This window comes from Aythya fuligula, chromosome 5 (genome assembly GCF_009819795.1).
Source record: "Aythya fuligula isolate bAytFul2 chromosome 5, bAytFul2.pri, whole genome shotgun sequence".
NCBI lineage: Eukaryota > Metazoa > Chordata > Aves > Anseriformes > Anatidae > Aythya > Aythya fuligula.
Window position 1 is genome coordinate 15173840 of NC_045563.1, and position 24983 is coordinate 15198822.

The 24983-nt window shown below is 43.4% G+C and overlaps 1 protein-coding gene across 1 annotated transcript in view; it reads left to right on the forward strand.

Annotated features, from left to right (window-relative positions):
- The first annotated feature begins 402 nt into the window (after positions 1–402).
- Positions 403–24983, forward strand: part of CLMN (calmin) — a 71991-nt gene continuing 47410 nt past the window's right edge. The window contains exon 1 of the mRNA XM_032188047.1: positions 403–610. Within this exon, the coding sequence (XP_032043938.1) occupies positions 529–610 (82 nt within the window). The 5' untranslated portion in view covers positions 403–528. The remainder of the gene's footprint in view (positions 611–24983) is intronic.

Below are 24983 nucleotides of genomic sequence, written 5' to 3' on the forward strand. Positions count from 1 at the left end.
TCAAAGGAAATCCGACAGCCCGCGTAGGCAGCTGAAAGCAGGCTAAGGGAGCACGAAGACAGCCTGGAAGGGCTCTCCGTTTACAGCGGCGTTTCATTCAGCCCCACCAGCGGCTGTGGGGAGAGGCGGATCGCTTTGGGGCGCCCACACGGGGCAGGGGCTGCGAGGGCACCGAGGAACGGGACGGGCCGGGGGCGGCTCCCGGTGAGGGGGCGCAGGACGGGGGCGGCAGGCACGGCTCCGCACCCTGCCCCGCTCCGCCCGGCCGGTGGAGGCGGGAGGCAGGGAGGGAGGCCAGGAGGGAGGCCGGGAGGGAGGCAGGGAGGCAGGGCAGGGGGAGGGAGGGCCGCGGGGCGGGGCGGGGAGCGGAGAGCGGCCGCCTCCCCCCCCCTCCGCTCCGCGCTCCGCTCCGCGCCCGCCGACGGTGCCGCTGCCGGTGGCGGTGGCCGTGCCGCCGGGTCCCGGCACACCCCCCTCCCGGCACGGCACGGCACGGAGCGGCACGGAGCGGGCCGCCCCCGCGGCCCCATGGCCGGGCAGGAGTGGGACTGGTTCCAGCGCGAGGAGCTGATCGGGCACATCAGCGACATCCGAGTGCAGAACCTCCAAGGTAAACACCCCCCCCCTCCCAAAACCCCTCCCACGCCTCCTCTCTCCCCTTCCCCTGTTTCTCCTTTCCTCTCCCTTTCTTCTCCCCCGGGGCCAGCAGGGGGGCAAAGTTTCCCCGGAGCCCAGCGCAGGGGGTCCGGGGGTGCTTCCCGAGCCCGGCCCCGTCGGAGCTGCCGTCGGGGAGGTGCCGGGCTCGCCCCGTACAGGGGCTCCGGCCTCTCGCCCCCGCAGCTCGGAGCGGGCGGGATGCGGGGATGCCGCAGGCTGGAGATGCTCAGCTCGCGGTGCCGAGCAGCGGGGAGGGAGGGAGGGAGGCTGGGAGGCTGCTGGCCAGCCCAGCGCCCACCCAGCGCACCTCCCGAGCGGCTGCTGTTGAGTAAACACGGGCAGGGATTTGGGGGAAATCATCCACGGCAGGCTCTGCCACGGGCTGTGCCGGCGGGCGGGATGCAAATCTCCAGGTTTGAGTGCAGCTGGGTGCCCGTGCTTTAGTTCCTCCAAGTTATCACTGCCCCTCGCCAGCAAACTCTTCGTGATGGGCAAGGGCAGCACGAGCGGATGAAAGAATCAAAAGCATCCTTGGTTTATAGGCAAGGCAGAGCAATTTGTTTAATGCTGCATACCAATCTTAATCAACGGCTTGCAATATACTGCGATGCATCTTCACGTCCCATAAAAATAATAGACTTGAATTATAGGTCATTATCTCTCTGTTTCTGCATAATGGTGTTAAAGCTTGTTCTGCTGACAGAGACCGTGCAGTTGCTGGAAATTAGTTTTTGGTTGGGTTTGATGGTAAAACATGTATAATTTATCAGAAAGGAGACCCAAATTAGCCATTCTTTCAACTCATTATTTAACAGTGGATGGGGTCATTCTTCAACATTTTGACTTGCATTTTTATAACCTCTGAAATCCAGATTCTGATTGGCCAGGGCAGGCAATTCCAGGTTGAACTCCCCGTGGGTTTTGCCAGTCTTTCATTGCAATATAATTCTACGTTTCTGACCCGTCCCTGTCTCTTTTGTTTCTGTGTCTTAGCATGGATGGCCTGCATCTGAACTCTTGTTGCTCAAAGCCCTACTGATTAAAATAGGTTTAATCCTTAATTCATGTCCTTTTATGAGAAGGAATAGAAAATAAATATTTTCTTAAACAATAACAACATGTTTTTCACTTTCCCTCTCAATTGTTTATATAAGAAGTTAAACTCCTTTCCCTCTCTGGAACTTAAAATACATTTTTATGGACGCACACGGCCTTCTCTAAAATTCCTATAGTCCTGTAGGAGAATGTCATCCTACAGGGCGAATTCCTTTGAATAACATTATGTTCATGAAAAGAACTCCTGTCTCCTTGCCATACAAGAGGAGTTTTTAGAGATCTAGCAGTTGTCACCTTGCTTGCGCTACTAAGTAAGATTTTAAGAAGTTTTATGCTTGGTGTGGGCTCTAACGGGAGAGAAAAGGCAATTGTTCTAAGGTGCTGCTCCAAAACAAGTGATAATATCTTCCACTTACAGCATATATGATTTGTAACACAGAGCCCTCACGTTATCTTCTAGAAATGGAAAGCATTTTACAGATGGTAAGTCTGATACTTGGGAGAGTGTGATTTTTGTCACCCAGGAGCTCAGTGGCAAAGCATGATGCTTTTCTTCAGTATGCTTTCTTGCAAAATGGCAGCATATGCTTTATGTTCATACATAGTAATTAAACTTGCTCCTGCTTTATAACTCAAAATGCATCCTCCCAAAAGAATGCGATCTGAATCATCTCTGGTATCATTGTCTATCAGTTGCAGAATCAATAACAGGTTTGATGTGCCAGAAAGTCAGGACTCTAGGATGAGAAGTAGCTGGGGCTGATGCAGTTTCCAGCAGTCCTGGCAGAGCCCCTGCAGGGCCCTGCTGCTCTGGGCCACATGAAGGAGCTCAGGTGGTCGGGTCCCTATCTGCTGCCACAGCTCCTGCTCCTGCAGCACTGCAAGACCAGAGTAGGTGTTAGAAAGTCAGTGGTGTGTCTTATTCCAAAATGCATCCCTTCAATGGAGAATGTTGAACATGTGAAAGTATATCCTAGTCTCTGGGGACCCTGTGGTATGAATATGGACCCGAGAGGTATCTGCGGTGCACAGAGAGTATGTTGTAAAGAGAGTTCAGTAGGCACCAGCTAGGTATTTGCAATTATGAACAACACATGAAAACACTGACATTCCTGCCTGTAGAGGTGGAGACTGACTGTCTTCTGCTGATGCAGGCAGCTAGTCAAACGGGAGCACTGTCAGGTCTGGAAGGCAGATGGAGGCATTACTGTCCTGCTGTGTCCGAGCCATCCTGTCCAGCAGCTGATGGAAGAGCCCAAGGAGACAGTGGTGATGACCATGAGGAAGGGTATCACCAGCTCCTCAGAAGCCTACCTGGTATTCAAGCTCCTGCTGGCATCATGCAACCATCTGCTGTAGCAGCTTTCCATACTCTGCCTCCTTTTTTAAAAGCTGAAAGTATTAATTTATCTTGAAAAGTTCTTCAGCATTTCTTAGCTAAGCTGTAGTGCACTGCTGGCTTAAAATGCTATTTGAAGAAGGCATATGTGGTTTCAGTCTGTCGCATGTTCCTTCTCCATGTGGTAGCTCCATAAAACACCGCTGAAGGATCCAGGATGCCAGTTACTGGGAAATGCCTGCTCTCGTGGGGGTGCTTTTGCAGTAGTGCGATCCCACTCAGGTCAGGTACTGTTCGAGGTACATGTGCTGGGTGCAGAAGTAGCCCCAGAACCTATATATTTTGGTATAAAACAAATTGGTGAAATTATAATAAGCATACTTTTTTCAGATGTTTCTCAGGAAGACCCAAATTGACAGTAGTGAAATCTTCTAAAGTGACTGGACATAGAGGAAAAAAACAAACAGATGCTTTTGAAAATGGAGTTACAGCTGATTATTTAGATATGGGCTTATGTTCATTAGCTTTTATTACCAATTAGCATCAAGAACTGAGATTTTCAATTCTTTATTATTATTTATTTATTTATTTATTTAATTTAATGAAGGAAGTAGTGGTTCTAACCTGTTTTAAGTGAGCAATGCTAAATCCAGGAGTATCTCTTCCATTTTCAACAGAGGTATTTTCAGGGAACAGAATCAAAAGTGGCAATCTGATGGAGAGGAGAAGAGGTAAACGTAAGAGGGAGTGAGCACCAGGTGTGGTGACATGCAAACCAAGTTCCTCACTCCAGTTCTCTTTGGTCTCTAAATGCATTTAATAAACTAATATTCTTTTGGTCTTTGTTCTATTTGTATGTTCTCCATAGTGAATTTCTGCACATACTGAGAGAGAAAAATGGAAAGCCTGCACAGAACGTAGGAGCACATCATCAAGCAGTGGAATGCTCAATAATTAATTTCCTGCCAGGAGATTTTTTTTTCTTTCTTTCATTATACCACCAGCGGGAACATTTTGTTACAACATAAGAATATTTTAAAATCTTCCTTACTGGAAGCTTGATTTAGGATCATCAAAAATATACTTCCTTACGTGGTGAATTGCACTCGCTAGAATGAGGCAGCATCCTCAGCAGCAGGAATTACTCTCTTTTAGATGATATTTTGTCCTGAATTCAGTACTTTGCAAGAGTCCAAATGTATATTCAATACTGTGTTCCTTTCCTTATATTCCTTGGAATGGAATATATAGAGGTGAATTCTTGTATAGCCAGAAGTTTTTTCCATCTCTGGAAAACGAGTGCTATTACAACCATTTAAAAATAACTATGATATAAATGTTCATTTCTTGTATTTATAATAGTGTACATGGTTTGGGATGGTAGAAGTCTGCTATTCTTCTATCAGGACAAGACAAGGAGCCCAAAGTCCTGCTACTTGTCATTTTGCTGTTTACTCAGGGTTTGATCTAGATCCAACAGAAATCCATGGGTGTATATTCCTTGATTCCATTGTATTTAAATATTTTCCTGTGTCTCAGGCTTTCTCTGCTGAAGGTTGCATGGTCTTCAAGCACATTTTGAGTGCTAGACAGAAGCATATTGTAGTGTTGTCAGAAATAATTCCAAACTAGTGATCACAGGCTGAAAGAAGTATGTGCCATACCAGCTCCATAGGCTCTCCATCCTTGCCCTGGTCTGTAATGTTGCTTCATCACTTCGTAATAAACTCAATGCTCCCTGATTTTGGTTGCCTTCTAGATCTAGAATGTTATAAGCTTTTTAGCTTTTTTTTTTTTTTTTTTTTTTTTTTTTTTTTTTTTTAATATAGCTTTATAAGCTTTTGTTGTAAGCAATAACTGTGGTTGTTAATGGTATGAACCCCATGAACCCCAGCTTCCTTTGAGATACGATGTCCCAAAGCCCATGTCTTCAGAGGCAATACAGGTGCTTACCTCATGATAGTTAACTCTTTTTCAGTGAGCCTGTCTACATCTCTTTACATCTGGGGGCTTGTGCATCTCTAATGGACATCCAAAGGCCGGTGTTCATAGACAGTCAGGAACTCTTGAAAATGTTTCTCTCTCTGTATTTTGTTTATCTATTTATGCATAAAGCATAATGACTACAACTGTTGCACTTAACTGTAGAGAGTGATTTTTATTTTTATTTTATAATTACAAGATACATCAGCATTTGACCGGGTTGCTGTAGTTTGACATGCTTTTGAAACACATGGAAATGTTATAAATGGAAGGAAACCTTTTTAATGTAGCCATTCATTCTGACAAAAGTAAGGTGTTGTAACAGTTTGTTACTTCAACTCTTCCATAGCTTGTCCCTATATTCAGTGGCATTTCATTCTGCCCATAGGCATGCTAATTTCAGTGGAGCTCCTTGTGGATTAAGGTGACATTTGGAAAGATTAAACTGCCTGGAGAGCCTTAGATGAAGGTAGAACCACAAAAAAGAGATATTATTCTATATACAAGTTATTCCATATACAAGTTAAATAGGAATTCTAAATGCAAAACCCCAAAATACAGATTCAAATCCAAGTATAAGAAACTAAAGATGATGCTGTAAAGATAATTTTACTGGTGGGGATGGCTTACAGTGTTTATCAGCAATGACAGGAAGACTTACCTGTTCCGAATGCAGGAAACACTGGCAGTGAAATGAAGGAGCCGTGAGAGGTAAGAGAAAGTACAGATTGCATGTTTCAGCATGCAGTTTTAACAAGGTCAATGCCTAATTTCTCTAACAAATTAGAAGTCTGGGTTCTCTGTCCCATTGCAAGGATGAAATTACACCAAATTGAAATCATGCCCAGTAGCTCCACAGTCAAATGAACTTTAACACCCGTGTATTAGCACTTCATCATAAGAGACACTTTTCTTGTTTGGCCTCCACGCATGGACCTGGCTGGAGACATGCTGTCACTCACCAGCATCACCTTCTCTTTCTTTCCTTGGGGAGCTCCTGCTCAGGCAGGGCCCAGTCTCAGCATTGCTCCTGAGAGCTGGTGACATCTCAGAAGGTATTGCTTGCCTGAGGTTGAATGGCATTAGTTTAAAAATGACAGACTTCAAAACGCTTTATTAAAACTAAAGCCAGTTAAAAAATATTATGTACTTCTCATAGTTCCTCCTGCTTATTTTTTGGTTTGTCCACAAAGCTTGGACAGAAATTCAAACAATTTTCTTTCTCCAAGCCAATTTCAAGGTTATGTCACTTGCATCCTGAAGTATTTGTAGCATTTACTTTGAAAATATTACAAAGCAATGACTTTGTTTCCTTCTTCTGTTTTAAAGACAGCTTTCTATTGGACTAGAAGCAACCTTGGGCATTTTGGCTTGTCATTGTCCATTTATGCACTATTTGGTTATGCACTGTGTTGTTTAAACTTAGTGTTGTTGCAGAATACTTAAGGGCGTATGTCTAAAGTGCACGAGCCAAATTTTATCTGTCTATGTAGAAGTCAAAAAAAACCTCAAAATTATCTATTCACGAGAAGAAATCACCAGATATTGACACAGTCATATCTGTGTCAATACTGGTGTGGTGAAGGGCATCATAGCACTTTTAAAGAAATAACAGTCTTTCCCTGCGTGTCTCTTTACCTACTACTCTATTTTTATCTCTCCCCACCCAGTTAAGTGCAGGGACTGTAGGTGGAGGATTGCAGGATGGATTTTACTTCATTATAATTGCTGCATACTTCTGTGCAAATAGCTGAGCGGTGTTTTAGCTGTAGTTTGAAGCTTCATAACCACAAACACAGTTTAAATCTGCATCTTCTAAGGAGGATCATAAGAGCAACAGCCTGCATGTCTGCAGAATGAGTGCCTGCGGACATGTAACCTGCAACAGGAAGGATTTTTTTCTAAATCCAGAAATCCCATTGAATCTGAAAATATGTTATCAAAGACACTAAAAAGCTAACTCTAATCTCTATACCAATTACTCAATCTCATGGCATGATTCAAGGTACAATAGTTAAAATAATGAATTACTCAGAGGGATTCTGTTAACAATTTTCCACTAACTTAAATGTGAAAAAAACATATTTTGTATTGCAGCATCTTGGAAGATACTCCTGGTGTACATCAGTATAATTCAGACCCAGTGAGTCTGTGAACAAGGATTTGCCTTGCTTCTTGTAACTTTTATGTTATCATCTTTTACTGTTTTTAGTCAGAAATGAGATCTTTCTTGATCAGTGTAGTTGATTTACTTTATTATAGCAAATTATTTTAATGTTTTTCTGTTTTGGAAGTATAATTCCGGTTGTTTATAAAGTACATGCTCACTAAATATGCACCACAGGATTAATTTCAAATAGAAATATTTATATTGTAGCCCTTGTTTTCTTCAATTCATGTATCCCGTTGGATCTTCACCCTCCCCTAATTAACATCGGGGCTGAGTGCATTTTGTTTAAGTCCCAAATCAGGCAAAGAAGTCTCTGCTCTTGGGCAGTGCCCATTACCAGGGAACACAGTTGGTGCCCCGTGGGTCAGATTTACACACCGGCCAGACTCCAATCTTGCCATGCAGATCCCACAGGCTGTGGTGCTGCCTCGTTCTCTGGTAACGCCCTATACTCCTGAGTCCACCCAGAGCCCTGCTGAAGTCAGGGATGTTCTACCAGGAGATGGTCCAGCTAGATCAAATTGCAGCACCAGGGCCTCCATGTGCACAGGTATTTTAAGTGCAAAGACAAGTTAAGGGCGAATCTCGCCTGCTGGCAATAAATCATACTCATCTGGACTGGAATTTTGTTTTTTCTGGGCAACCGGACTTTTCAGTTTTCTTGTAGTGGTTGTGAAACAAGTCTCAGGTGTCTAATTAACCTCCATCATGGTGGGTGCCATGGTGCTCCGGTTCTTATAGCAGGACCCCCAGGGTGGGTGACCACATTTTAGCCACTTACACCGAAGCTCAGGTTTAGGTCTCACACCCAGGATTCTCCCCCAGAGGGACTGAAGTGGCTCAGGTGGCTGTTGTTCATCGCGGCACGCCAGCTGCAGTCTCTGGGTTAACAAAGAGCCCTTAAAAGAAAACATTTAATACGCTGCACCAGGAAGAAAGTATTTACACGAAAGAAAATGCACTTCAAATAAACTGTCTACGTGCATTTTTTCCCTCCCCACCCAGCTTACCATCACTGGTAATGGTGAAATGGCAGGTCCTACTGTCTTGGCCCTGTCCCTCAGAATAATTCACTTATTAAACCCTCTGAAACCCAATGTGAGCTAATTTTGCTATTGTCTCGTAACTCTAGTGCTTAGTACAAGCTACATTTTTAATCTCCCATCATGTTTTTCTCTGTTTTTTTCAAGAAACCCAAATAACAGTACAACAAACACCTCCATGGATTGTCCTCCATGCGTTACTCACATGTTGTGAGAGCCCCTGTCTCAGCCAGGGCTGCCCATCACAGGGGGCTCAAGCCAAAGTCCTGCGCTCCTGCCAGACCATGGGCCCTGCTTACCTGCACAGCCTCTCTTGTACTCTAGCGGTCAGGTAGAAATGTTTTGCCATTTTGTTTTAGTCTTTGCAAAGAAACCACCAACTAATGTATGTCAATAGGTGTTTACAGATGCAGCCAGTGTAGTTCACCACTAACGGCTGATTGTGCTTCTCAGCTCAGTGAGAAATGGGAAAGGTGAGAGGCCCCTGGCACCGTGACACATGAAAGCAATGGCAATGAAAATTACTTTGTTAAAAACTCATCCTGTGTATGACTGCATCTGGACACATGGCTAAAGCTTTCTGGCTCTTACTGATGGTCATTGTAAACATGAGCTGCAGTCATAAGTTAATAAAGACATAGCATTTAGAAATAGCATATGAAATGTCCACTTTAGAAGTATTGTCTGGGGTATATGTCAGGAATGAAACATAAGTCTGTCTGGGCTTTTTGCCCAGGGGGAGTAAGAAAGCAAACAAAAATGGGCAGATGGGGAAGAGCTACAGGGAGGGGGAGCACCTGGGCCCAGCATTGTGGTCCTCAGGAGGCCTAATGACAGCACGGGAGGGACTGCGGTCAGCACCTGCACATGATAGGTAAAACTGATAACAATGTGTTGAGATATGTTTTGCCCCATCTACATTTCTGACAAGTACTCAGTAGGCCTATATCTGTCATAAATTATGAGTGACTTTGGCCATTATCACTTAGAGTCACTGGGGAAGCATTTGGTCCCCATCCTTGTTCCCAGATTCCACACTGGGTTGGGTTGGGGACTTCCCATCCCCGATGATTAATGCAACTGAACGACATTCAATTCCCGTTGCTCTCTCTCTCTTTTTTTTTTTTTTTTTTGTTTCTTCTAAAGATCTCCCTGGAGACAGGACAAGGCATGATTTAAAGTTACAGGGACTCTTGCATCAATTCTTTCATTTCTGCCCATTATAAAGAAACAGTTTTAAAGGGGCTGTAATGCTGGTTAAAAAGAACTTGTGCTCGGCTGTCTTTCAGAAGTTAATATAATTATTGACCTTGGCTGAAAGAAGACAGAGCATGAATTTTTGCTGGCTAAGCTGCATTTCTTTTGAAGGTAGAAGGTCTTTTTGATCTATTCAATGTCGGTCTTTCAAAACTTTAAAACGTTGCATGTTTATCAGAAGAATCAGAAAGGACAGGAGATTTAATTGTCTTCAGAAACCATGTGTATCAAAAGGAAGCACCATGTTTTGGTTGCTAACGTGGTTAAAGAATGCCATAAACGCCTTTGCCTTTAATGCTGCAGTTGACAGTATCACTCATTGTGAGTTTATTTAAGAACTTGGAGGTCACACCAATGTGACTGCTCTGAAGTCAGGAAGTGGCCATGACCCTGGAGGTGGTAGCCTGTGTTGTCAGAAGAAGGGCAGGCGTGCTTCCTTTCTGGTCCTGGATGTGACCAAGGGGGGCTGTCCTCAGGTGCTGAGAGATCCCCGTGTAGCTGCTGAGGTCTGGAAAACTGATACCCACGTGTTTCTCAAGACTGATTTGAAACTAATTGACACAGCCAGTTATATTCAGATTTAGTTTCAGCCCACTGAGATCTTGGGTACCTTTCAAGTCCTTGACTTCCTTTAATTTGGTGGGGTGTCTAAACATTGCTTCTTTGCTTATCCCACAACTAGCTCTAGAGCAATTTTTTTTTCATTCATCATTTAGTCCGTCACTTTTCTGCTGATACTGATGAAAGCCATTTGCAGAGGTGGTCTGGATGCCTACAGCAAGCTCAGATCTGAGACACCAATGTTGCGTCACTCAAACCAGTAGGCAGCTTTGTCATTCAGGCACTTAATTATGAGCCGAACACTCACTTGACCTCTCATACTCTTGTTTCACTAATGAAACAAAACTTAGAGCAGTGACTGATGGGAGAGCTGCTGCAGTTCGGTTTCTATGAGCAGGAGTTTCCACTCATTTCATTTATCACACTAATGATCAGCTTTGGAGCCTAAACACAGGCTGCCTCACAGGAGTTGCATGGAAAACAGCATAATGTGCTAACGTGAGGTCCATGTGACAGAAAGGTTCACAGAGGCTGCCCACTTCATTTGGGCTTGGCAGTCCTGTTACACATGTGCTTTCTTGCACACTGCATTCTTAGAGAAGGATGGGGCTGTTAGGGACATGGAAGTGGCATTTAGCAATTGTGGTTTTACAGAGAGGGTCCCAGCTTGTCTTCTGGTACTCAGGTAATACTGATGCCTGCAGGATTTTTTTTCCCATAGCTTTTCATTTGTCTTGATGAAAACTGAAGTATGTCCTTAATACATACTAACTAACAGGGAACTATTTTTCTTTCCTAGTATTTGAGTGTCTCACAGTTTTAATGTATTTGTCTAGATGCATCCCTGTTTCAGGGTTGGGGAACAAAGGCACATGAAAGCCAGAGGAATTATTTCAAACTTATCCAGGTAGCCTAATGACATACTCTTGTGTGTGTGAACACGGAAAGTTTTGGTGGAGCAGGCCTTGAACCTCGGTCTTCTCTTTCCAGTGTGACCACTCTAGCTACATGACCACTTTCCTCCTTTGACACGTTCTTTTTCTTTCCTTTGCCACCTGACAGAAATACCTAATGTCACCTAACAATTTACATGCACTGCAATACGTATATCTTCTATAATAAACTTTTACAAGTTGCTAACTCACATGATGCTATCAACTCACCTGTCGTCCCAGCGTGTGCTGTTCCCTTGTTTGGCTGCGGGCGGTTTCCTTCTGGATTTACTCACATTTGTTGGTGTTCTCTGCAATACAGACAAGTTGGTAGGTCAAGACTAACGGAGTGCAAGCACACTTGGTCAAAGCATACTTCATTTTGGCTTGGCTTAGGTTTTTATGGTACAAGTAGGACCAAATGTTTATGGAATGTAGACAACTTCCTTTATTCTACTTCATCCTGCCTGGGAAGATGTATTTTCTGAAGTCTTATGTTGACCATCTTTATGAGTTGCTATTTTATCATCTTCAGGTAAAACTTATTTTCCTCCAAATGCTTTGGAATTATCTCAGGCAAGAGCCAAGTCAGCTGTGCTTTCTTGGCCTCTTCTTACTGTACTTTCAGTTCCCTGAGTTTATTCCAGGAGCTCTGTTTGCTTTGCTTTGAGTCTGTGTTGCTAGAAAGAAGATAAAGTGGAGCTGGGGAAGGAAGTAAACTTCCTACTAGGAGCCAGAAGAATATCCTTCATCATGAACATCTCCAGGAACTGTGATTTCTTTTTCTTGGGGAATGTATACTAAAAGCTTTCCGTTTGCATGTGTAAATGAATCAGATCAAATTTATCCCAAGCTGTCAAATTGTACTCTCAAGTTTGGTTCTCAGAATCACCCAAATGTTAATTTAACACAGAGCAGTGCTGTGTCTAGTGTCATGAAACCATGTCTCCTTTGTTTGTGGGTCTGGAAGAGCTCAGGTGTGGGTAGAGAGAAAGACCAACAGAGAGCTTGCTTAGGGCATGCATGAGGTATTAATCCTGCTGGAATGTAGAGAGAGATCTGTCTAAAGATGTCTGTCTGCCCTGGAATATTATAAGGGTATGTTCTGCAAGAGAAGGAAGTGAGAGAGTTAACCGAAAATTAGAAGTAGGAGAACAATCAAATTGCTCAAAACCAAATCACATCATAAAGGGGTGAAGCAATGAATTGCCTCACCTTGCAATATGGATTATAATGGAAGCTCTGTGACACCTGAGAGTGTAAGCTGCCCTGACTCGGAGCCGTTTGAAGCTGGTGTCTTGTGGAGTTGCAACTTGATAAATAAACCGTTCTGCTCTTCTCTGGAAAGACTTCTTTGTTTTCTTTTCCCAGTTTCTCAAGCTCTTTGGAATGTATCTAATGATGTCCATCTAGGTTCGGCTTCATGACATGAACAGGGGAAAGCACTGCTCTCTAGTCTCATGACTATTAAAGATGAGTTATTAATATGTAAAGGGATTAACATTGGTGGTTTGCTGAGCCTTTTACCACCTGGTTTTTCAATTGTTCTTCCCACGTGAGTGTGAGCAGTACCAACACCTGGCCACTTCTGAAGTAGCCCGGAGTCTTCCCAGGGCAGGGTTGCTCCTGTGCTGCCTTCCCACTGCACCCCAGTGCTGACTTGCGATCAGCATGCGCGTAGGGGCTGATCCATTGCTTAAGGCTTCTTTGGGAACCCCAAAGAACAATAATATCCTGTTGACTAGGATTTTGCTATTTATATCCATCAGCTGAGCAGCCGCCTCCTCTGCCTGCTCCCTGGTTACCAGTGTGTAAGTCTCTTAGCCACGTGGTCTGTTGCATGGTTGACAAAACGATTTTTAATTTCAAGAGGAATTTGTTTGAGGCAATTAGAAAGGTAAATGCATTGATGAAAAAGGACTGAAGCTTTTCTTGCTCTGTTAACCTCTTAGTGTTTTGGACATAATGCAAACAGACCAGCAGGAAGCTAACCTAAAAATAAGGGGTATCATCAGAAAACAATACAAGCCTATAGCAATGCAAAGAGGAAAACAACTAGATCTCCTATAGGTATGTCTGTGGAGAAGTGCTGACATACATCTTCATCTTTCAGATTAAAGACCAAATCCTGCCACCCACATACTCTCCCAGCAGTTAATTCCTTTCTCTCTCTCTCTCTCTCTTTTTTTTTTTTTTTCTTTTTCTTTTTTCCTGTAGCAGATTTTCAATCTACTTGAGTAGAAAAGGTGTCATCTTCTAGAAAAACCCTTCTCTGGCTTTGAAACATAGGAAAGGATATGTCAAATTTAGACTGGTATTTTCAAGGCTGCTTTTTTAAAAAGTGAGCTTTTTAAGAGAGGCTGCACAATTTATTTAAAAGAGAGAAAATAGTCAAACCTGTGGGAGTCTGCTAGGGTGAAGTGAAAAGAAAGCAATTATTTCACTGGGACCTTTTTATAAAGATTTCTGAGGCTCCAGTCAGAAAGGAAAGTGTGCTAATAACTGCACTTAGTTAACTGGCATCAAGTCCAGTTGCTTTGGCTCCAAAACGGATAAACCTTGTCATGGGTGGAGAAGGAGGTTAAACATGATCTGAAGCAGAAACAGCCACTGCTTCTAGTTTGAGCTATTTTTATCTGTGTGAATGGGGATCGTGTAGTTCCCAAGTTCTGCTTTGGTGCCATCCCACATGCAGGTCTATGGACATGGTTTCCAGATTTTCTCTGAAGTCCCTGCTGGTGTACCCACCAGGGAAGCACCATGCAGCTCTTTGCTTCCCAGTTCCTTCTCCTCTGCATTTTGGGAATGTGATGGTTCTGCACAGTTCCTCTCTCCTGTGATAGCTCTTCCCAATGCTGCCTTTGAGGTTTTCTAATACGTGTACATGCTCCCTATTAATCCACTGCAAGCAAAATACAGGACGTGTTCAGCAATTAAAAGTGAACTGGGAATACTTGGAAAAAACAGTATGTTTTCTGAAACCATTTTTAATTATAATGAAAGCTTTGTGCATATAAAAAGTTTGGAGTATTTTTGATACCATCTGGATACCTAGGCTTGGACAGCAAATTGCTTGTGACATAGTGACGACAACGTATAATACTGTGTTCTTGCAACCCATGTCTCATTAATGTGGAAGCACATGGATTTTCCTGCAAAATGTTGATTCACCATCTGTGCTAGTATTATTTGCATGAAGTTAAAGACTGCCCTTTGTGTTGCAATTGCAGTGGACCCATTCTGTTCTTAAGGACTTGTCTCTCTTGGACCAAATGAGTAGGTCACAGAAGAAAAAACTACACCAAACAGTACTTATTGCTAATGGTTATTTACCTTACTTCCAATGGGAGAGCTGTTAAAATTTATTAAAAGTGGAACTCACCAGATTAAGTGACATTTTACTGTTGATCACACTTTCCATTTCTCATGCTTTGCCTTTAATTTGCTTACTTGGGCTGTAAACCCTGGGTCTTGGGGAAACTGTGAATTCTGTGTATGCCCCTTGTAGATGTCAAAACCTAAATTCACAAGTTTGTAAAGGACAGTAACATTGCTAGAATTAAAATGTCAGAGGTGGGAGCTGCACATTGAATGGTTTACATCTTGGTTTGAGTCATGTTCTTTCTCAACTCTAAAGTAGCTAAGAGATTATTTATTTTATGAACAAGGAATTAGCATTTTGAGTCTGGGCTAAGTCTGGGGGTCCTCAGTTTCATTTCATTTTTCTAGTGTCTTGAACTGCCCTCAATGGGAGGCCTGTTATATTTAATTAATAGTTGATATTTTTATACAGATGATGTTGCAAAACAGTTTGTCTCTTCACTGTAATGTGATTTGAAATACTCAAAGGATGTTTCACTTGCTGTGAAACTTTATTCCACTATCATGTAACTGATAGCTTCATTTATACTACCAAGTTTCATGAGACAATACTGATGGTTTCCAGACAAAGCATGTCTAAACCAGGGATCTTTAACCATCTTGTTTTTTATTCACATCTCCTGAGTCCTTCTGCTTTTTCATATTCTTGACCCTGAAAAATAAATGGATTATCTTTAAGAAAGAACATTAGCAGTAAAAATTCAATCTGCTTCAATAACTTCATGAACAGAGTATAACTTAGAACAGTACAATTAAGGGACAAATCTGTTTTCTTGCTCTTCCACTAGCTTTACAGAAGTAAACCTCAGCCTTTGGAGAAGAGCTGCTTTATGAAAGATATTGATCTACACTTTTATTAATGAGTTTTTAAGGTAATTTTGATGTATCTGTAAATAATACTAAAGGGGAAGGAAAGGGCTTAAAAAAAGAGATTCTTTCTGATGTGATGTAAAAAGTGACACAAAGTTATCAGTCAAGACTTCTAAGGGAGCTGCAGGAGAAGACGATTAAAACAGGACAAGAAGAAGATAGTTTCAGAGTTTCCTAAAGGGCTGGAGCAGGAAAGGCTGAAAGAACAGGAAGGCAACTGATCCCTCTGCTTTAGAGGCAAGTTCATCTCTCTGACGACTCAGTGAATGACTCTAGCTGGATAATATAACAAATTGGAAACAGCAATAGAGAAGCCTTTCTAAAGTCCTTGAAGTTAACTTCTGGTGGGGTCTAACAAAGTAGAAGCAGTAGTGGCTAGGAGTGCTTGCCAGACTATTATCAGAGAATTGGCTAGAGTAGCATATTCTGCACTAGAGTATGGGAATAGAAGAAACTTGAACGAGTAGCTAGATAAAAGCCTATGATTTTGCCTGCTGGGATGAGAAATCCTAGCTTTTTCAACGGGGACAGGGAAAAAGAGTTGGTTATGGCATAGGAAAATAAAAAATACTTTGATGAATATTTTTGATGGCTTAGATCTGCCAAATTAATGTACATATGCAAACCCCTGTAACATATATATAGAAACTGTTATGCCTTCATCCTCCCTTTTCGTCATATTAATATCCTTGCCTGCAACTGGGATCTGATCTTGCACCCACTGAATTTTTTGCCATTGAGCTCAGTTGGGCTAAATCAGGCTGCTGCAGCTGCGGAGCCACTCATTTCTGCTGGTCTCAAGTGCACAGTGGTTACATACAAAACGGTTACATGCGAAGGTGCAGGGCATACAGTGGGACTCCTCCATGGGCCACAATACAGCTACAGTCAGTTTATATATCTGTCTGCAGCCCAAAAACCTGAATATACAGAAATACATACCAGAACAAGATCCAGATACGTAGATGAGCCCGTATACTGGGCCTTGGTTGGCATATGGTCAGGTGGGCAGCAGCACATCTGTGCAGCAGGAGTGATGTGGAAGCCCCTAAGTGGATGTTACTACAGCTTTGTGTATTTGCCTAGTTGTAGGAGACATTATTATAGCTTCTGGACTACTCAGAAGAGCAATTAACAAGTCCAAAAGGTCTTGCCTCAAGGCTCTGACAAGCCATGAATTAAACATTTAATTCTGTATCCTGTCTCCCATTACTATAACATGTTTTTTCAGAAAATTGCGTAATGTCTTATTTTCCTCTTTAGATAAAAATTCAACAGCCTAGCGCCCATAGCAGGGGAATAGGAAAGTCTTTTAGTCGTCTCTTAACAACATACTTTTTTTTTTTTTTTTTTTTTTAAGGTGCTGGTTATGAAAGAAACATTTGTTTCCAGACCATAATATCTTAAGGCTATTCAGTACCTTCACTGATGAGAATCCTGAGAGCAATAGCAATCTGCTGGGCATTCAGCAGTAACAGCTGCTGCCTTCCTGATGCTATTAAAACACAGATTTAGCATTTATTTACTGTGCCACAGAGCAGTGAGCCTGGCTACAGCCACTGTGATATGATGTAGTTAAGGAGTAACAAAGCATGTGTCTTACATGAGTACACTCCAAAGTGAATCTAAATTAACTTTCATGAAAGTTGAACAACTAAACCACTCTAGATGTCAGCATGACATTCCTCTGCAGAACTAAGGTGGCTCTACTTTAACTTTTCATGGCTGAATGTAAAATGAATTACGGATGCTTTTTCTAGGTGCAGATTACCTCTGTAGGTGTTTTCCTTGAGATGAGGTCCCAGCTGCTAGCACTGCCCACTTGAAGCCAACCAAAGTCCGTGGCAGAGGAGGTGGATGCCAGGCAAGCTGTGATGCCCACCTGCCTGGAGGCCAGCAGCACACCAAGGGACATGTCACCAGCCAGAGAGGGGCTGAGGGAAGTGGGGGACAGTGGCAGGGACCTGGAATGGGCCAAGTGTGTGCTTTGCAGCAGGATGAATGCCTTTGGAGCTGTGGTGAGTCCCAGAGACAGTGGCTGGAGGCTGTGCCCAGAGGCACTGGCAGAGGAGAGGTTTGGCTGGGAAGGCTGAGCAGAGAGCCCTGTCCTGCCCTGGTGGTAGAAGTGACGCTAATGCGCGTGTAATTCTGTCTCTTGCTTTTGTCATTGCCTTGGGGCAGTGAGGAGGAGTTGCTATGTGGCTCCTCTAAACACAAACAGGCTAGGAAAGAAATTCCAGAGCATTTCCATGCATTTCTGCCTCAACAAGAAAGTCACTGAGGGATGCCTGAGCTTTTAATGACAAGGATGCTTACCAAGGGCCACATCTGTGTGTAGGGGTATGTTTACTGTGCAGTTGACAAGGCAGAGTGATATACCTTAATGTGCTAGTTCCCTCAAAACAGCTTATTAATCTTTTTCCGGACTTGGGGATGCTCCAGGGAAACCTCTTCTTCCCTAAACTCTGCTGGGTATCCCTACACCACCCCATGGCTACACCTTACCTGTTTGCCTGGTAATCCATGCCATATAATTATTTCTCCAACCTCTCAGAAAATGCTGTCCTAATTCAATATCATGCCAGCGAATGTGGAATGATAAATCGCTTTCAGTGCCCAAGGAGCTTGTTGCTGCCTCGCAGGGGTCCCCAAGGTGCCCTGCGTGCCCACCGGGGAGCAGCTCACTTCACAGATCAGTTATGTGGGGCACAGGCCCGCCTACGCTGGTGACAGTAATTCTAAACAGCGTCATCTTGGTGGTAATTTGGTCCCAGAGCCCGTGGCTTTGCTGCTGGGGGTTCTCTGCAGATGCTGGCTTTGCAGTGTGTGGGTGGAGGAACTTGCAGATCCAATGCCCACGCCAGCAAAATGCTATCATCTGTGTTTCCAGTACTGGTGCTCCTCTGTTTTTTTTTTTTGTCCTTCTGCACTGAGAACCTTGTTTAGCTGCAAAAGTAAATTATAAACTGAGGCTGCTCTGTAACTCCCAGTCAATGCAGAATTTAATTGTTAGGATGATAAATATTTGAGCAGTAAAGTTGCTGCCATGGTATAAGCTATGTAAGGTTTGCAGGGAGAGGTAATGTCTTTTATTAGGCTGGCTGATAAGTTGCTCTGTTGTTTTTCCAGCTCCTGTTTGTTGGCCTAATAAAAGCTACTACCTCACCTCAGTCTTCTTTGTTGTGGCACACTTATCTTTGTAATAGGAATCAATGAAATTAGCCCTGTGCCTTGCTGACCGCAAACTATGAAACAAACAAACAAATTCAAGGTTAGTTTGAATAAATCCAGATTATTTGTTGCCTTGCATATGTTGTTCTTTAATTTGTTACTATTGAAGAGGGGAAAAAAAAGGTCTTTCATTTATATACTCTTGAAAATATATCATGGCTTTGGTAGCATGACTACACATAAATAAGATTACAGCCGTGACTGACTGAGAATAAAAATTTAGCAAAAATCACAGACAAGGCCTGGTCTGACTACTAAAGCCAATGTTGCTGCAAAAAGTGAAATTTTGGCTTTGGTAGGTAGCAGATGGATGGATTAAATTGAACCGTAGGCAGGATGGCGTTGTCTAGTTATGCTACCATAACCCGAGTCTGCTGGTCCCTGAGCAGAGTCCCACAGAACTGTTTCATGACAAAAAACAATGTGTATAATGTGCCTGTGCAGTCTGTAGCCTTGTTAGCGATTCAGGCATGTATAATATGTCAAAACAAGAGGTTCCATTGCTCGCAATGTAAATACTACAAATCACACAAACATTTTCCCTTGCTCTTTTGACTCTGTAGGGCGAGGCCTATTTGAAGTTCAGCTTACCTGGGTTTACTCATGCAGGGCAAATACCTGGAGAGCACTCCAGGAGGATACAAGTGAGGGCCTACCAAGGCCTCTCCAGGCTGCCGGCCTAGTTACAGGAGCAGCCGTGGGACTGAATTCACCTTTCCTGCTCCTGCCGAGGCCAGGAGAGCAGTCAAAGTGGAAATGTGTTTACTGGAGCAAGATGCAATTTACTAACGAGAGTCACATTTGGGAGATCTTCGGTGTAAATAGCAGGGGGGTTGTTTGGAAGGCTCACTGGGAAACCATGTTGGCAAGTGTTGCCTTGATAAAAATTCAGTCTACTCATGTCTGCTGTCACCGTAACTGCTTGTATGACATGCCTGGGAAGTCCCTTGTGTTGCCTTCATCCCCGCTCAAGTTGTCTTTTTCATCGCTGCAAATTTTAATGGCAAACACCTTGAGCTGTGGTGGTTTCCAGTGACTGGGTGCGATTTCTACACCTAGCCATCCTGGCTGATGAGGCCCCCAGGGCTCTCTTTACCATTTTGGCATTTCTCCCTCTCAGTCCCAAGCTGTCTGTGAGTTGGATGTCCTAGGCTAAGCACATAGATTTCCTCTGGAGCTGTGATTTTTCATTGTCTGCAGTTATTGACAAAATAGTTGTGCAGATATGTAAAATCCATATTTTAAACACATGAATTGCTACTATCCTGGCCGTGGTACCAAGCACAAGTCCTTTAGAAATGGACCAATATAGGCCATGAGGGAGTCACTGTTTTCAGTGGGGGTAGGAGATAACAGGAGTGTTTGTCCTCCCTTGCCGTGGCTGGCTGTTCACCCAGCTACCTGGAAGTTTCTCCTTGTCATGCTGGGTCACATGGAGCCCATCCGGCCTGCAGGCTGACTGTAAAACAGAGCCCTCCATTTTTTTTCAAATTGACTTGCACACAACGAGGAGAATTTCCCCATTCCCATTTTCATTTCCTTGAATCTCAGGGATGGGGCGAATGCAGAGGTCACCCCGATTTCCTTTTGGAAACACTAATCCTTTTCTGCAAACACTCATCCTTTTCTGGCAAACAAGAGCTGCCCTGCTCACGAGGAGCCCATGGTCCTGTCAGACTGCCCTTATGCACCGCGCACGCTACCAGAGCATGTGAAAGGGCAGTGTTCTCCGCAGAGCCTCCTTCATCATGTATAAATGCTGCCTTGTTTAGGCGGCTTGGCTATTTGTTTTTATTTCATTTTGCCAGCATAAACTCCTTTCATTTTTCTCCCATGGTGTTTACAGAAGATTGTGGTCCCATTAATCACCTGCATTCCTTGCTCACTGCATCTGCCTTGGAAACCTCCAGATTTACTCATCTGCACTCGGAGCACCAATTCCCACCTGCCACTGTATTCTGAATTCAGCCGTCTCTGCCTGCCCAGATTTGAGTTCCTTGTTTTCTTTCCTAATGCAGATTGAATAGCTAGTGCTTATCAACAGTTAAAATTATACTTATTAAAATTAAGTCATTTGGGTTAATGCTGAATTTCTCTCTAGGGGAAATAGGACAATTGAGTGAAAAAAATCCTGGATATGGTCAGGATGTTCATTCTTGGGACAGGACAAGATTCTCTGGTTTCTTTGGATGAGATCCATTAATGCTTTGTGTAGAAAGCCCAGAAAGCATTTTGCTGTGGAAAAGAACAAACGGGTCTACCAAATCTGAGTTTCTGTTGATTTCAAAATAAGCTGTCAGGTGATTTCAGTTTTTGGTGTGTGTTTGTGTTTTTTTTTCCCCATTTTCTTACATTGTTCCATTCTTTTCCTATTCCCCATCCCACCAGCAAGAATCATTAAATAACGTCTGACAAAATCAGAGATATGGTGGTTGTAAACCTGTCCCTGCAGAGCTTGTTGCTTTCATAGCAAAGCACTCAGCATGGAGCAGGAGCCAGCTCCTAGTCCTTACTCTGAAAAAAATCCTCTCATGTCAAAGGGATATTTTACTTATGCACTACTTTAATAATGCTCAAAATGTAACTTTGTTCTAATGATATTAACTGTTTTTAAACAACCATTGAAGTGGTATTCAAAAAAAAACAGTGGAAATCCCCGACAACTCCTACTCATGAAGGTGTTAACTCTTTCCAAGAGCAGCCTGGCTGTGGTCTCTCTGTCACTTCTACCCTAACATGACGTGCCACCTAGTACATGTCTCAACTGTGTTGAACTTGTCTGGAAGTAGACTGGAAGTGCTTCAGGGTAGCGGCTTTGTGTGTGTGTACATAGCTATGCAGTCTGGATCAAGCTCTTTCTGATTTTCAGCTCTGCTAATAATTAACCCTCGGCTAGTAATAACTATCCAGCATAATGATAACCACACCACTGGCTCTTGTCCATAAGGTTACTAGGTACTACACGGCAGATCTTGTCCACTTAAATCTGAGAGCTGATGTCTGCAGATGTGAATGAATGTTAAAGCATCTAAATCTGGGCACTTTCCAGTATCTTTTTCCAAATTCTGTTACTTTATAGGCAGATCTCAGTTCATCTGTATTTTGATCTGTTACACCAGCCCTGAAGAGCTTTCTTCTTGCAGAGACTTCATTAAAGCTCTTGAGCACACATTGCGGGCTCTGCTCTAATGTTTGCATTAGTGATGGTGCTTTTTCATGTTAAACTGGTTTGACCATAAACTGTGTGAGATTAAGTCCAGATCTGTTTTATCTAGATGGCTTTTCTCACTTCCATGCTATGTGAAGGTGAGTAGGCAAAGCAGCAGTTGTATTTCTATGTTTTTAATCAGTCTTTCTGCCAGACTTCTTGAGGTATGTAACACACAAGCAGGCAGCAAGGCTGTGTACTGCCGCCGATCACTGATGCTTTGGCAGCTCACGTAGGAAACATTAGTAAGAGGTGCAGAATTTAATGTAATTTGTGCTTTAAATATAATCTGCTGTAAATATCAGCTGCTCATTCTTGATTCCCTTGCCCTGACTGCATTCCCTCAACTGATTGCCATAGGAGCCAAAATCCTGGCACACAAGACTCGGCTGCTGAGCTGCACGACTGAGTCTCATTCTGATGGATAAAACTCAGCAAGGAGAAACTTCTCGCTGGAAATCAAAGGCAGCTAACACCGATGGGGAAGGGGGAGCACAGAGTCTTCTTGCCCCCCTGCCTGCTGTTTGACTGGAGCAGTGACCCCGGGTCTCACCTCACAGATGGTCTGTCCTGAGTCTCCCAAGCAGCCAATTTATGGCCTCTCCCTAAGTGCATGTGTGAAGGAAGGGGAAAACTGAGCTGGTTTTAATCGTGTGTTTCTAAGCAACCAGGTAATTCTCTGCAGCCTGTCCCTAAAGGGAAATTCCTGTTTCCCTGCACCTCTGCTCAGCTGCTGCAGATGATGCCTTCTCTGCTTTCTCCAGGTCCTGGTACGGGGGGAACTGCTGCAGACAAGTCAGAGAAGGGTTAAAGCTTTTCAATATTTTTCCAAATGTCGTGGGGGAGGGTGAGGAAGCACAAAAAGGGAGCTTTGTTCAGAGTGGCCATACACTGCGTGTAACAGGTAAGGGGGTGCAAGTCCTGTCTGCAGTAAAACTTCTGCTGTGAAGTTCTGCTGGTGATAAAATGACTGAATTCTGGTTTCAGTCTGTTTGAGCTTCTCAGAGTGACTATAAGAATTAACCTTCTATTAATAAAAGATCAATGAACTTGAGACTGTAGAGATAAGAGTTGGAGGAAATAGAAATCAAATGAGATCCCTGAGCTTCTCCCCTACCTGAAGAATGGGGATGCCTGGTAGGGGCTCCAGAGTAGTTGTTAGATTTACAAAGAGTTTTCTTTAAGGATGCCACATGAGCTATACACAAACAGTTATACTACAGGGTCTAGTACCTGCTAAGCCCCACTAGTAAAAGTGATGTGTGGTGAACCCAGAGGTGTGCTGGCTTCGTGCAGTAACTGGGCAATTAACCCGAGTCTCGGCTGCAACCTCAGTGGGGAACCTCAGTGCCTGTTCAATGAAGTGGGGTTGAAGAACTTGAGAAATGTTCAACAGGAGTGGATATGGTTAACAGAAATGGGCATGCCTTGGCCATGCAGAAGGGATGCACCACTGACACCTGGTTTGGATTTTGACATGCCAGGTGTTTGGCAATCTGAAACTCAGCTGAGAACCAGTCCCTGTTGTCCTTTGTTGTGTGTATTGACTAATATGTGCTATTGGCCACTGTTACAAATGAGGTGCTAGGTCTGACCAACACTTAGGTCAGATCCAGCCTGATCACTGTCCAGAAAAATTCATGGTTAAACCACACTGCATGAGGGTTTTACAGTTTAGTTGGCCAAATGCTGGGGGCAAATTTCTTTAGAATAAGTCTGCAAGCCTGATGCGTTTAAGCCTGTAACAGGCACGTGCTTTTATAGGGTGGGGTATTGGAAGAGGTTAACTTTGACGATATCACTTCAAAGTGCACTGTGGTGTGAGCTGGAATTTGTGGGAAGGGTGCTTGTGAGAGGAGTTGCCTTTGGCTGAGGTGCTGATCAGGCAGGGGGCTTACCCTGTGCACCTCCTCCATGACCCCATGATAAACATGAAGTCACACTTCCGTAATGCCAAATAGCTTTTTCCTTGCATCACCCTGGTACTTCACTGGTTTGCCTGCTTGTTACAACTGGAGATTCACATAGACAGCAATCATATACCCTGCCTGTGGTGCATCCTGCACAGGGGTTAGCCTTGCAAGGGAACGGGCACAACAGTTCTGCACAGAGCCGAGCGGCTCTTATTTCAAGGCAGGAAGTGTTGTCAGGGTAGATTATGTGAAATTGCCAGGAAATCTTCCAGCGAACTCATTTTACTGGTGAGCCTGGATACCTTTATCTGTTTTCATGTAGCCGTAGCCATGTATGCGTTGTGGGGTGGTGTTTCACAGGCTCGTGCTCTGAGTTCAGGTGTGTAACAAATATCAGGGCAGCAGATCTGTGCCATTACGTGAGGGTGTGTGCGGGTACCGAGGAGCAGCGGCTGGCTGATGGCTGGCAGTCTGTACAGTAATAAGAAGCACAATGAATTTCTTCTCCTCTTGTACCTTTGTTGAAGATCAGACCATGGGCAAAAGGAAAGATTAATGGGCAGGAAGTGCCTGAGAAGGCAGAGAGATTAAAGCTGTTGTAATTTTGGTTTGGGAACACGGTGGAAATATTCTAGCTGACACCACCAGAGCTGTGTTTGAGGTAGCTGTTTTGTGTCAGGCGTGTCTCCTCTCAGCACCAACAAGGGCTTTCATCTGTCCTTAAATTAGTGTTAATTACATGTCATTAATTTTTTAAAACAGCAAAATGCAGCTGAAAGCAATTTTTCCTAATTGCTAATTTGTGGACGTACACCCAAATTGGTAATCTCTTTATCAGAATACCCAGTTCTCACTGACGTCAGTCAGTGTGCTTTTGCCATCATTTTTTTATTTCAGGTTTAGATCCCATGCTAGTTACTCTTTTAGTGGCTTCTTTAAAAGCTACTAAATCTTTTCCTCCAAGTGCTGTGATTGTCTTGAAAGCGTGACCTTGTTAACTGCTAACAAGGTCACAGTACAGAGAAAATCTTCTTTGGTTTTAGAAGTAAGACTTTAATGGCAGCTATTGACTTTGAAAATAGCTCAACTTAATTCTTGGAAAATGCACTTAGATAGGCACCTGAAGTTCTGTTGGACATTGATTTCTTCTGTGAACACTACCATCAGTCTTCAGTAAGCTAAAGAACATACAGACCACTGTTCTTCAGTTGATAAATTGATGGTACTGTTCAACACTGGCCTCTGCACTCTGTAGTCTCAGATTGTTTGGGACTTAAAAAATTTAATTCAGAGATATTATGGCTTCTTATCCCAACTGTGTGTTTTCAGCCTTGCCAGTCTAGGAAAGATTCAAAGCTGCCAAATTCTGCCAGTGGAGAATG